Here is a 13,352-nt window from a genome sequence, read left to right as displayed (position 1 = left end):
AAACTGATGAAGATCTTACATTTTCCCTCAGGCCTGACTGTCCACAAGCAGCCCCAACTCTTCCACGCAGTTCCCACTGAGATCACAGCAATAGAAACCAACATCCTGGAGATCCCGCTTAAATTTTCGTCATTGCTTTTTCTTACAATACTGTAATGAACTACCGATAAAACGCAGGTAGCATGAAATTTGGCTCCAAAGTGCAGCCAACAGACCTCTGGGGGTGGGGAGTCATGGTCAGCGAGCCAGACCTGGTGGGCTCTTCATTCCCACCCGCCGCGGTCAGGAGGCCTTTTCTCCTTTACTTTCGGCGTGAGCGAGGGGAATACGGGCTGGGAGCGCAGGCCAGGCTTAGGGCGGCGCCCTAGCCGCAGGGCATGGGGCGGGCATCCGCTCCCCAAGCGCGCACCTCACGCAGGCCATTATTTACAGCGGTGCCAACAGTGTGTGCCTTCTTTGCAAGGCGGAGTTCAGGGACCCTTACCAGGCCCTGGGTGTGGGGGGGAGGGGGGGAGGTCCCAGGACCCCCGGAGCGCGGAAGTGCTGAAGCCGCAGGCTGAGCCCACTTCCGAACTCCCCGCAGGCAAAGCCCTCTCTCACAGCTTGCTCTCGCCGCGGGCGGTGCCGGACTTCGCCCTTCCCCACCGTTCCCCTCCCCCTCCCGCCGCGGCGCCGGAGGTGACACGGCCTGGAACCTCCATTCTCTGTCCCAGTATATTTAAGCAGCACAACCTAACTGGCTGTTCCATCTCGCTGACAACCCTTCCCCCCGACAGACGGGCCCAGCAGCCAACCACCAGCCAGAATTGGCTTGCGTCCCGCTCCCCGTCGGTGGCGGCCTCGGTGGGCGGGGCTCGAGCAGCTAGCAAGTTCAGTGGAGCCACGGCTGACGTGAGTCAACAAAGGTCACGTGAGGCCAGCGGGCCACGCCGATTGGCGGCTCCGCCCGGGCGGGGAGGGGGGTCACGGCGGCGGCGTGGGGTTCGCTGTGTGACACAATTACAACAACTTTGTGCTGGTGCCGGGGAAGTTTGTGTCTCCAACAAATCCCTCCCGTACCCCCAGCCCCGCACGCTCCGACTGTTCCCGCCGTCCCCGCCCGTGGCTGCACCCCGTCCGCCCCCGCGATGTGACCCTACAGCCTTCACCGTCGCTGCTGCCGACTCGGGGGGCTCTGCAGCCCCTACCGCCGCCGCCTTCACCGCCGCCGCGTTGGGATTTTTCGTCGCTGCCGCCCGCGGCGGAGGCGGAGGAGGAGGAGGAGGCGGTGATAAAGTTGGTGTGCCGGTCCCGCGTGGAGATTGGGGGTGTCGTTGCGGACCCCGGCCCAGGGGGGGTGTCGGCGTTGGAGTTGTGAATTCGCTGCGTTTCCATGAAATCCTGCGGAGTGTCGCTCGCTACCGCCGCCGCTGCCGCCGCCGCTTTCGGTGATGAGGAAAAGAAAATGGCGGCGGGAAAAGCGAGCGGCGAGAGCGAGGAGGCGTCCCCCAGCCTGACAGCCGAGGAGAGGGAGGTGCTCGGCGGACTGGACAGGTACGGGCCGCCGTCCCCCGCCCGGTCGACTCCGGACGGGCTGGCGCCGCTCTCCGGGGCGGCCGGAGCGCGGCTCGCCTCTGGCGGCGGCGGGGCGGGCGCCTTAGCTGGGCGCTCTCCGTGCCCTCGCTGCCGCCGGGGCCTCGGGCTCGGGCCGGGGTGGGTCGCTGGTGTTCCCGGAGCTTTAACGAGCCGCGTGTGTCTCTCCCCACAGCCGCCTCTTTGGGTTCGTGAGGTTTCATGAAGATGGCGCCAGGACGAAGGCCCTACTGGGCAAGGTAAGGCAGCCGCGGGACGGAGCGCGGACACGGTCTCCGCGGCCGGCGCCCCGGGCCCGGCGGCCCGGCCAGCGCTCATTGTGACCGCGGACGAGGGACGAGGGGCTTCCGGAAAACTATTTCCTGACTCTGCTCTCCCTCCCCCCCACCCCCGGATACCTCGCTGGCTCCCTGGCGAAATCGCCCTCTCCTCTTGTAGCTGGAGGAACGGAGACGGCAGCGCTTTGGGGCCGAGCTCAACTAGGTCGACAAAACTGCCTGTTCTTTTCCGGCTTTTGGGGGGTTGACCGATGATCTCCGAGGTGCCTGTTTAGGGTCAAGGGATCGTAAATGTGTGCACATTTCCCCAAATTTCCGACTTCCCTCCTGGTTTTTATTCTTTTACTTAAGGCAGGCTGTTCGTGATGTCTGCTGGTAACCAAACGTTTTGAGCTTTCTTGTGTCCCTGCTCCCAGAACGGGGAAGTTGCACATAGTTTAGGGCGGTGAAGAGTTTGCATTGGGCTGTTGACATGCATCTCGATTGGTATGTTTTACCTGAAGTTAGGTGACTTGTTTACTTTTTGGGTCTTTCTGCCATAGAAATCCTGCCGTTATCTATCAGTGTGATTTTTTTTTTTTCTTGGCGCCTCGTTTCCTGTGTGTGTGACAGGGGAGGTCAGGGGGAATTCGGGATGTAGCCTCTGTTTATTTGTGTGGAAAGTTGTTGGTACTGTCATTTAGTTAAGTAATGGCTGCTCCTATCGGCCCAAGATGGCGGGACAGGGTGGGAGGAGAAAGTGAAGGGGGGGGGGTTTAGGGGAGGGAGGAGAGGTAAACATGGAAATAAATAGTAGCGTTGAATAGGCTTCTCCTTCGGAGTGTAGTTCGATGGTGTTTAATAAAAATTATCCAACATTATTTGCATATAGAATTCTTGTACCTTTCTCAAGCTTGAAGCAGCATTCATAAGCCTGATAAATGCTTATCAACCTGTAGCACATTTAGTTACCCATCCGTAAGCTATTGAACAAAGGCTGTGGAGTCTGGATCTGTCTGCATCAGTTTGTCTCCTGACCAAAATCTGATTGAAATATTTGTATGCATTCTTCTTAATTGGGACCGTGAAACTTGAAGTGTTTGAGAGGTGATGCATCCATTAGACATTTTCTTTTCTAGCTGAAATCAGTAGCTTTGTATTTCGCACCTAGCTTTATTGTTGCAATTGAGAAGGAAGTTTGAAATGATTAAAGCCTAGCATTTTATTCTTAAATTGATTTTTAAAATTTAGTTGTCCTGAATTTTTGTCTGTAGTATGGTTTAGAAGAGTCACTGATTCTTTTTATCTGTAATTACACTTCTGTTTTTGTTACAAAGTAACTAAGTGTGTGGAGTTTCAATCACAAATAATGACCAGAAAGCTAAATAGAAATAATGTTTTTCAGTAAGCCCTGTCTCTTTGATGGATACAGGTAGCTTGAATTAAACTTTGACTATGTAGGTATTAATTGACTTCCTTAAAATTTTCACTGGAAAAATGAATAGTGATTAGCTATGAAATGATTTAAACATCGGTGATTTAACCCTTAAAATTTTTTTTTGAATCCGAGCATTTAAAATATTTTATTTAAAAATACTTGCCTATTATCAAAGTTGTCATTCAAAAAGATAAAATACTTACATTTAAGGAGCATTTTATTTTGGAGTGAATAATGACGGTCTAATAGGGCTTGGTAATATTGTTTGCAAAGATAATTCATTTGGAAAAGTTTGGCCAAATCTGTTGGTTTTGATTATAGTAATGTAGAAATAGACTCGGATGTTTTATGTGGATAATGTGTAAAATGCTAGTTGAAGATTTCACGTCGAAGAATGCTCGTATTTTAGATGGATTCACAGTGGATAGTGCTTAACATTGGATTTCAGATTGTAATATTGAACCCTGTAGTCATTATGCACTGAGTTTAAATTTTAAAGAACTGAACATTTTCAAATACTTTTGTAAAAGGGTGTGCTAGTGTCTTGATGTTTGAATACAGTAACATTTTAAAAAAAGAAACTTGCGAAGCTTTATTATGTTTTGGGGAGAATTAAGGCTTCATAAAATACTGGGTAATTTGATAAACTACTAAGTATTTTGTTGAACTAAAGAAAAATCTTCATTACTTCAGACTCAATGCTTGTGAGATCCTACCTATTTAGGTAGAGACTCATTAGCCTTAACATTAAAGCAAAACATTCTGTAGTATGTGCTTGCAACCCTCTTGCAGTTCTTGGTTGCATCTTTTGTGAACCTGAACATACCAGTGAAATGTGTAATGTAAGGCTTGACATTATATAACCTCGTACCATGTGTTTGACTTGGATTCTGAATAGAATGAATGAGCTGGAGCCTTGCTATAGGAAGTGTTGAATTATTTAGTTTTGTCCATCTTTTGAACAGTCCTGGGAAACATGGTTTTTTGTGTGTTTTTTTCTTTGTGGAATGTTGAGCTATGTCGGTTTCAGAGTTCTTAGTCTCTGAAAGTCTTAAAAACAAGAGTTGTCTTTTCTTTGTCCAGGTAGGTTGAGGCTACTTAGTTGAGAGTAGATAATGGAATTGAATCCCAGGATTCTCTTTTTAGCTATGGTTTTTGTCACCCCCCTCCCTCCACAAATTTAGTCTGCACCCTGTGTTACTTTTTTGTTTTCTGACAGAAACTTAGCTATTACTACTTGCTTTCAAAAATTCTTATTCCTGCATATTATTGGATCTTCTTTCAAGTTTTTAAATTCAAATATATAGGTTAAAAAAATATGCTTAAAAGCTTTGGAAAGTTTAAAACATTTTATAAGTGCCTCTTGCTTGTCCCTGAACTTGCACGTTCCTTTTCCAGGTGTGCGGACACTTCATCCAAACTGCCGATTTCTCTTAGTCTCTGAATGTTTTTGTAAGATTCATTTATATTAGAATCATTGATTGAAAGAATTTTTGTCTGCATATTTGCCATTTGATATATACTGCTTAGGGTTTTGGATTAATACAGCATATTGTTTTTGTAGTAATATCTTTAAAATATTTTTAAAAGGTTGTAAACAGTGAGTGGTTGCTTAATCAGAATTCTTGAAATATACATGATCTTGCAACACTTTGCTCTTTAAACTAATGCTGACGGTTAATCTTTTGGTAATATAACATTTCAAGATTCTTATTTTTTAAATTGCAGTTACTGAAAAATAAAGAACTGAAACATTTAAACAAATTAACTGGTGATTTTTTTTTTGGTATCTATTTGAAAACCTTTTGGGCTAATCTTGTTTTCACTTGGATAAGGATTTGAGTTAAAGTATAATATATAGTAATATGTAGCATAAATATAATAAGTATAAATATGGTGATACTATAAAGTATATTTATAGTAATAAAATAATGCAAAAGGGCTGGGACATCTTTTTTTTTAATATCATGGCTTTCTTTTACTATAATTTAAAAAACTTTTTCAGTTACAGTTGAAAACAATATTATATTAGTTTCAGGTATACAACATAGCAATTAGATATTTATATACCTTACGAAGTGATCATCCTGATAAGCCTATTTACCCATCTGGTACCATAGATAGTTATTACAATATTATTAACTATATTCTCTACACTGTATTTTACATCCCTGTGACTATTTTTATAACTGGCATTTGTACTTCTTAATTCTTAATTCCTGTCACCTTTTTCATCCATCAGGGCTGGGGAATCTTATTTGTGACAGGACTATTGCTAAAATACATAGTTGTTCACTTTGAAGTAGTATCTTTATATCATTTATAAGTTTGTCCTAAATATTCTATTAGAACTTTTTTCTGTAATTCTGTTAATAAAAAGATTACATAGACTACCTAGAAGTAGTTACCGATTGCTTAACATTTAAAAATGTATGTGCTTTTTTCCCTAGGAAATGTTAGTATTAAAATAGTTGGCATTTAAAATTTTCTGAGTAATGGAAGTAGTTTAAGAGCCATTAAAACATATATTTACCTAAATTTGATTTGATTGCATGTAGATAGTATGGAGGTGGATTTGTTATGTTTAAAATGATTTAAATTATTCTATGTTATGTGTTTTTATTGTTTGTTGGCACTTAAAGGGATATATGTATTTCCAGTGCTAAATAATGTTAGTGTTTGGGTTACAGAAGTAACCACAGAATAATATAATGCTTTGTGTTTCAAATTAGGTCTTTAATTTGATGAGTTTTAAAAAGTATTTTTTACTTTAGAAAGTTGTCTTTTAAACAATTAGAGTCATTTTTTACCTGGACAAAGTCTTATGCAATTAGTACATTTCCTAAAATTTTGATACATCCCTGGTAGTAAGAGATTACAGAAAATGTTTGTGTATCTGGGCACAAATTAGAACTGTAGGTGTGTGTGTATAATACCGGTAGTGCCAAAAAAATGTATACAAGTGGACACTTTGTCAGCATTACTCAAGCAGTAGTTTGCTGTAATCAGAAGTGTCTGGACACTGATGGTAACCACTTTGAGCATCTCTTGCAATTGCAGGAGTCAAATGTGACTTGTATTCATCTTTTGTTACTGGTATATATTATCACAATTTTAATAGTTTTTTCCTTTCTTAAAATGTGAATACATTTTTTTGGCACCCTGTGTATCTGGCTCTCGCTCGCTGGCGCGCGCGCGCGCGCACACACACACACACACACACACACACACACAGAGGCACTTTAAGTTGTGGCTTTCTTTTTCACTGGATAGCTTTTTCCATAGAATCAATTACAAATTGAAGTGAGCAGGGAACATTTGACTGCCACCTCTTGATATATTTTCAGTTGTCTTTTAAGAAAAACTGACGGAGAGATGACTTTTTGTGATTTAGGTGGTAAAGTGGAGTGATGGGTCACAGACTTTAAACCAAAGTGAAGGTTCGGTGCTTACAGAGTAAAAAATCTTTTTCTGACTCGATTATGTAACATTCAGTTTTTATTTATACAGTACCAGTATTATTTTGCAGGTTTGAAAAGGTTTTTGGTAAGTTTATTTTTACTTTGAAACTCATTGTAATGCTTTGAGCTCTTTGAAATTGATGTTAATGACTGATAACACTGTGCATTATTTATAATATTTTTGAAATGTGGTATCCAGAGAGCTAATTTATGTTACGAAAACACCACCAGATTGTCTAAGAATTGAAATGGTGGTTAGATTATTTAGGGCCCACGTGTATTTGTAGACTAGTTAATTAATGGAGTTTATTTAATGAATACATAATTGACAGTCTTAAGTACTCATACTGAATCTTCACATATAATTGTATCAGTTTTTCATATTGGTTTATAATTTGTTGACAGTAAATTAGAGCAACAAATATTTGAGTGTAGGCTAAGCGCAAGTCTTCTATGCAGGGATTATGAAGATAACAATATCCCTTGCCTGCGCTGAAAATGTACATTTCCCTAAGAGGGGTGAGATAAGTATAAGGATGACTAACACAGGAACATTAGTGGCAGAAGAAAACTGTGAAGTATCCTGAAAGTTTATGATAAAAGTCAATTTAACAAGTTACAATGACTTTTTATTTATTTATTTTTTTTACCACCTATTAAAAACATGATTAGCAAGTTTGCACAAAAGCAGTCACCTGGTCAGTGGTGTTAACACAGGGCTGAATGGAACTCCTAGTGCACTCTGGAGAGTATTATGATCCGATCCCTGGGTTTGCTGATTCTTAAACCCTGTTCATGCAAAGGTGGAGGTGCCTTGACAGTTTTTCTAGCCAAGCCACATTAACTTGAACAACCTTTATTTCTCTGATGAAGACTTACTGTTAATACCCCTCGTGTTACCTAACACATTCCAGGGCTGACTGAAGTAAAGGCAGGAGAAGCATTGCCTTTGCAGAGTGCTGTTCTGGCTCACATTCTCTTAGAATCTCTCATTTTTCTCTTAGAGTCTCTATTTTTAGATTTAACTATTCCTGGACTGTGTTTTCCTGATTTGGAATTTCTTAGAAGTTAACTGATAGTTACTAGGTTAAAATTAACTAAAGCACTTGAGACCTAATATTTTTTGTTTTCTTTTAAACATTTTATGAGAATTTTTACTATTATGTAACATATTCTTTGTCAGACATTTAAAACTAAATTATTTCATTAATTTTTTACAACACACTTGTGAACTACATGGGGGGTGTTCACATTTGTGAGATACTGCAAAATGGTTTCTGGGCTAGCTTAATTTATAGACAGCCTATTCCATTTATCCAGGTTTATACAAATGATACACTTTGAACACCAGGCCCCAGAATAAAAAAAAAAGATCCCACTTGTTAGCTCCTCATATCTGGGGACTCTTATGATCTAGACCCTGGGGTTGGCAAACTTTTGAGATGGAAGAGCTGCCAGGGGTTGGCAAACTGGCTTGTGAGCCACATGTGGCTCTTTGGGTATGTACATGTGGCTCTGAAGTAGAATTGAAAATGAAAATAAAACTATCATAGTTTCATTTATAAAATTTTTAAAGGATATTATTCACATAATGGTGATTTCATTTGTTTTATACGTCTCACAAAACTTCGAGGGACAGCATTGGCTCTTCTAGGGGTCGGCAAACTTTTGAGATGGAATGTACTCAAAGAGCCGCTTGTGGCTTGTGAGCTGCAGTTTGCTGACCCCTGATCTGGACCATCTTTCCCTGGATTTGTAGTGGTGGCGGTGGGCAAGGCATTGCTTTCTTGAACTCCCATTTTCAGTTAGTTTACTCTTGGTACAGTTGTAACTTGAGTGTCAAAGTTCTACCCTAGACTGGGCCTCCGTATAATGGCTCTTATTAATAGGATGAGGATTGTTTCTTGATTGTGTTTCTTGGAGGTGATGTTTCTTGATTTCGATATTAGTAGGGAATCTTAATTTTGTTTAGGGAAACGTGATTTAAAATTAGATTTTAGCTTTTAGCACATGTTCAGAGGATGATCTGTGTGTTCTGTCCCTCACTGATCTCATTTTGTAGTAATATTTATCTTTGTTATGGGTTCTTAACTTGGGATCCTTGAATGAGTGATCATGGGTCAGTTAAAAAATTTTTTTCTCACAGAGTTTTGGAAGGATACTTGAGAAGTAGTTAAATAGTGGTCAACTTGAAGTACAAAACCCTTTCAGGTGAGGAGGAGGGAAGGAGATTTTATACTTGATATACTTTATAGATTTCTGTATTGGTATGTTTTTGTTTTTTTTTAACCATAGGCATGTATTACTTTAAAAATAATACAGTAAGCATGCTGATAGTGAGTATTCCATAATTATATTTCGATTGACAAAAGATGGGTTATATACTAATGTGTGTATAGTTAGATACCTGTAAAGCAAGGCCTTATCAAATTGGGATACTTCTGAGCTTGACAGTCCTTCAGTGGGGATAGGAGTGAATGAAGTAGACATGTACCCCTGTGAGATCGTATTTCTTTGTATTTTAGGTGGTTTTGTGATAGTTATTATGCTTATTCTTCATTTTGATCTTCAGCATCTATATCATTGATGACTTTACTTTTGGGCCTGATTTGTCCCAGCCTGACAGTTGGGACCTAATTAAAAGCTATAATCTGGAAAGGTGGGAGTAATTCCTTATTTAGACAGTTTTAGGTTTCTTAGCCAATTTGTGGGCTGTTTGCCACTTTCTTCTACAAGCTTTTATTCTTTTTCTTACCCATTTCTTTTATTCTGTCTTCACTACATTGCCAAAACTGTTGGTATCATTCTGTTGTGAATGTATTCTCGTATTCTTTTTGTAGTTTTGTCTGTGGTAGTATTTTGTATGCATTACAATAAACAAAAGATACTGCTACTGAGTTTATTCTCAAGAAGAAGGCTGGGCTTTGTTATAGTTCAAAATATTATATAAAGATGTCTAATTCATTTTAATTTAGAGCAGTGGAAGAAACCCTTTCAAATAAAGGGTTGATTCCAGGCTATAGATGTATTACATTATGTTCATTAGAGCCTCCTCTTTTTATTAAAGATTTTATTGGGGAATTGGGGGAGGGGAACAGCGTTGGGGAATCGGGGAAGGGGAACAGACAAGTTGCTGTTCTTTTGTTCTTCAGTCTAGTAGTGGAGGACGCTGCTTCACTGGCCCAAGTTGGCACCATCATTGCGCTCTTCCCGGGTGAGGCAGATCAGTCGCCGGCTTCTGGACGGCCGCTCACTGCGGCTGCTGGCCGCTCACGTTGGCTGCTGGCTGCTGGCTACACATGGTAGCCCATGACAACCCACTGCAGCAGTGGCTGCAGCCTACGCTGTTGACTGATGGCAGCCCAGCTTCAGGTTGAGCTGTTGTTTAGCCTCTTAGCTATAGAGGGCAGGTGTCACTGGCCCTCATATGTGGGATCCGAACCAGGTCTCTCTGGCATCCCAAGCCAGTTCTTAACCAACGTGCCACTAGCCGGCCTGAGCCTCCTCTTGTTAAAAAACAGTTTATTAGGGAAAATTTCCAATATTTTCAAAAGCAGAGAAAAATCAACTAACCAACCAACCATCACTAATCATTACCCAGCTTCAACAATTTTCAACTCAGGACCAGTCTTTTTTCATTGATATCTTGCCCCTCACCCCCATTATTTTGATGGAAATATCACACATCAGTCACATCATTTAATCCATAGATATTTCAGTTTGTCCCTGATAAATAGCCACAATGTCCTTATTATACATAAAAATAACAATATTAAACATCCAAGGGCCTTGATTGATTTTTTTTTTCATATGGAAGTTAAGAAATAGTTGCTTGAGAAATGAGTAGTAAACATATTTAGCTCAATATATGTGAGTTTGTATTTTAATATTGTGGTAGGATTCTGCAGTAGAATATTACACGTGTGACACGAGAATTTTTCTTAACTTTATGAATCTTAGTTGCTTGAGTCTGTTTGGATAGTTTATATAATTAGGGAAAATTTGTTTTCAAGGTACAGTAGTTAAATGTTTTAGGTTTTTGAGTTTCAAGTATCAGAATGAGAACTAGAAGAACTTTTGATTTGATTGATTGATTTGTGAAATGGAACTACTGTGAGTGAGGGACTGTGCCCAGTCCTGGCAACAAGTAACACCTGGCCTCTGCTCATGTAATCTGGAGAGAGGGACAGACTGAGTGATCATATGATATAGTAAGTACAATAATTAAGGTATATGCAAAGTGCTATGAGCTCTTAAATGATGAAGCTATGAAAACATTTAAAAACTTTTGACTATGGATAGTTTAAACTATCCACAGAATTCCCAGCATTTTGGAACAGTTAATGTTGAGTGGAGAAATGTGTGAGGGAAACTGCACAAAGATGTAGCATTTCGTCTTGGTTATCAAACATGAGTAAAAGTTTAGCAAGAGGAAAAAGGGTAGAGTTGGAAGTATGAAGTTAAATGGTGTTTGAGAAATTGTGAACATTCTAGTGTGGGTAGAGTGTAGGGTGTCTCAGTAGGATTGGGAGGAGGTAACTGAGCTTGTGAAGGCCCCATCACTGTAGGCCATAGGATGTTTTGGGGAGTCATTGAATTGAACTCGAATCAGGGCAAGTGACATGACCAGAAGTAGGTTTTGTGGGAATATTACTGGCTACTGTGAAAAGGATAAAGTGCAGGGGAAGGGAACCTAGTTGTGAAATACTGATGGATAAATAGCAATGCATGGATTTTAGAGTAGAATTCTGCTTCTGCCACTTAGTAGATGGTATAATCCTTGGGCAAATTATTTCATCTTTCAGAGGCTCAGTTTTCTCATCTGTAAAATTGAAGTGGTAGTAGATTTCTGGCAGGCTCTTGCATTTTATGTTAGGAAAAAGTATGTAAAGTGCCCGGCATTGGGCCTGGCATGGAAGGTGTTCAGTACAAAATATATGTTGTTATCATTTTGGAAAGAATAAGTTTAAAGGCTGTAGTTTAGGAATGAGGGGGGAGATGGAGGCAGATTTGAAATCAGGCTTTTTTTTTTCCCCCTTTTATAACATCTTACTGCTTTGGCTTTCTTTGTCTCTCTGACCACATCTCAGTCTCCTTTGCAAGGAGATTCTGTTCTAGGTCTTCTTTACTCACTCTGCTCCAACTTGCATGTATACTTGACCGCCACTTGATTACTTTATTTGGGTATCTTGAAAACACCTTAAACTGAACATATGCAAACTGAATTTATGATTGTCTTCGATGTTCCTTATCTTAGTAAATGGCAGCTACCACTACCCTTGTCAGAAACCTTGGTGTCATTCTTGACTCCTATTTTTCTTAACCTATCAAGTCCTAATTGTCACCGTATCTTGTCATTTCTGTATCTTAAATCTCAAATCTGTTTGTTTCACCTCTCCACCTCACTACCACCATCCTAATGGCAAACATGATCCTATCTTTGACTTTTGAAATACCTTCATGTAATTTTTTGAATAGGTATACTTGCACATAGTCCACAATTGAAAAGTTACATAAAGGATGTTGCATTGAAAAGAAAATCTCCCTCCCATACCATCTTCCAGTTATTTAGTTCTTATTCTCAGGCAGCTACTGATAAAAGGTTTATTGGGTAACTTCCTATTTCAACACACATACAAGCATACTGTGTTTTTTATATATATATATATATATATATATATATATATANTATATATATATATATATATGTTTTTACCAAACAAATGAGATCATACTGTATATAAATTGTTAAATTGCTTTGTTAATTTGACTGCTTGCCATATGAAAATATTAGTAGTTTTTATATTGAATTGTCTTGGGTTTGAGAGTTTTTCTCTGTCATTCAGGTAGTGAGATGTTGATGAGAGGGTTGGTTTGGGTGATTTTTAAGTTATTTCGATTTTGAGGTTCTATTACCCCTTTAATTCGTGGTATTTACACTAGAAATTCTTCAACATACAAAAGTCTTAATTGAAGATATGTTCACAGGTGTTTTCCTAAGGTATTAGTTGCTTAATTTTATATGCTGTGAAGTGTCATTTGGAATAATTGGCAGTTTTTGCATTCGTATTTTGGTTTTATTGGTGTGACTGATTATCAGACTACATGAGTTCTAATTTAATTCACTCCCTGAATGTTTATAGAAGTAGCCATAATGCATACTGCTTAAAATCTTGTATTTGCAGGAGTCATTCACCTTTTTGATTTATTCTTGGTTTTTATTATTGAAAAGGAAAAATTGGTAAATTTGCATTCTTGATGCATTGAAAATGGTACAGGGCATTGTATGTTATTAACTTATTTCATAGCAGAATATCTTTATTTTCATTAAAGATTGACTGGTATGGAGCTAGAACAATGGCACTTGACTTTTTTGGGGTCATTAGCTCTTTGAGAGGGTCATTGTAGCTGTGTACTATTTGGATATGGTTTCAGGGAGTGTATGGATCCTTTGAAGCCCAACTGTGGACGCCATTATTCTCAGTTAGTTTAGTTCACTTACTCTTGGGTAGAGGTGTTAATAATAGGAGTATGTTGTGGGGAGAAAGAAAAGCTTTAGACATATGACAGTTCTTAACCAACGTGCCACTAGCCAGCCCAAATTGCTTAATTCTTGTCCCCAGT

General features: G+C 40.1%; 1 protein-coding gene across 6 annotated transcripts in view; it reads left to right on the top strand.

Annotated features, from left to right (window-relative positions):
• The first annotated feature begins 993 nt into the window (after positions 1-993).
• KDM6A (lysine demethylase 6A) overlaps positions 994-13,352 on the top strand; it is a 198,554-nt gene continuing 186,195 nt past the window's right edge. For 3 of the 6 annotated variants that reach the window (XM_019649665.1, XM_019649675.1, XM_019649645.1), the window contains exons 1-2: positions 994-1,533; positions 1,748-1,811. In XM_019649665.1, the coding sequence (XP_019505210.1) occupies positions 1,373-1,533; positions 1,748-1,811 (225 nt within the window). In that variant the 5' untranslated portion in view covers positions 994-1,372. The remainder of the gene's footprint in view (positions 1,534-1,747; positions 1,812-13,352) is intronic. The other 3 variants (XM_019649693.1, XM_019649655.1, XM_019649684.1) reach the window with 3 other exon arrangements.

The sequence above is a fragment of the Hipposideros armiger genome, unplaced genomic scaffold (assembly GCF_001890085.2).
Source record: "Hipposideros armiger isolate ML-2016 unplaced genomic scaffold, ASM189008v1 scaffold_7, whole genome shotgun sequence".
In the NCBI taxonomy this organism is placed as follows: domain Eukaryota; kingdom Metazoa; phylum Chordata; class Mammalia; order Chiroptera; family Hipposideridae; genus Hipposideros; species Hipposideros armiger.
This window is presented reverse-complemented; position numbering and strand designations above follow the sequence as displayed.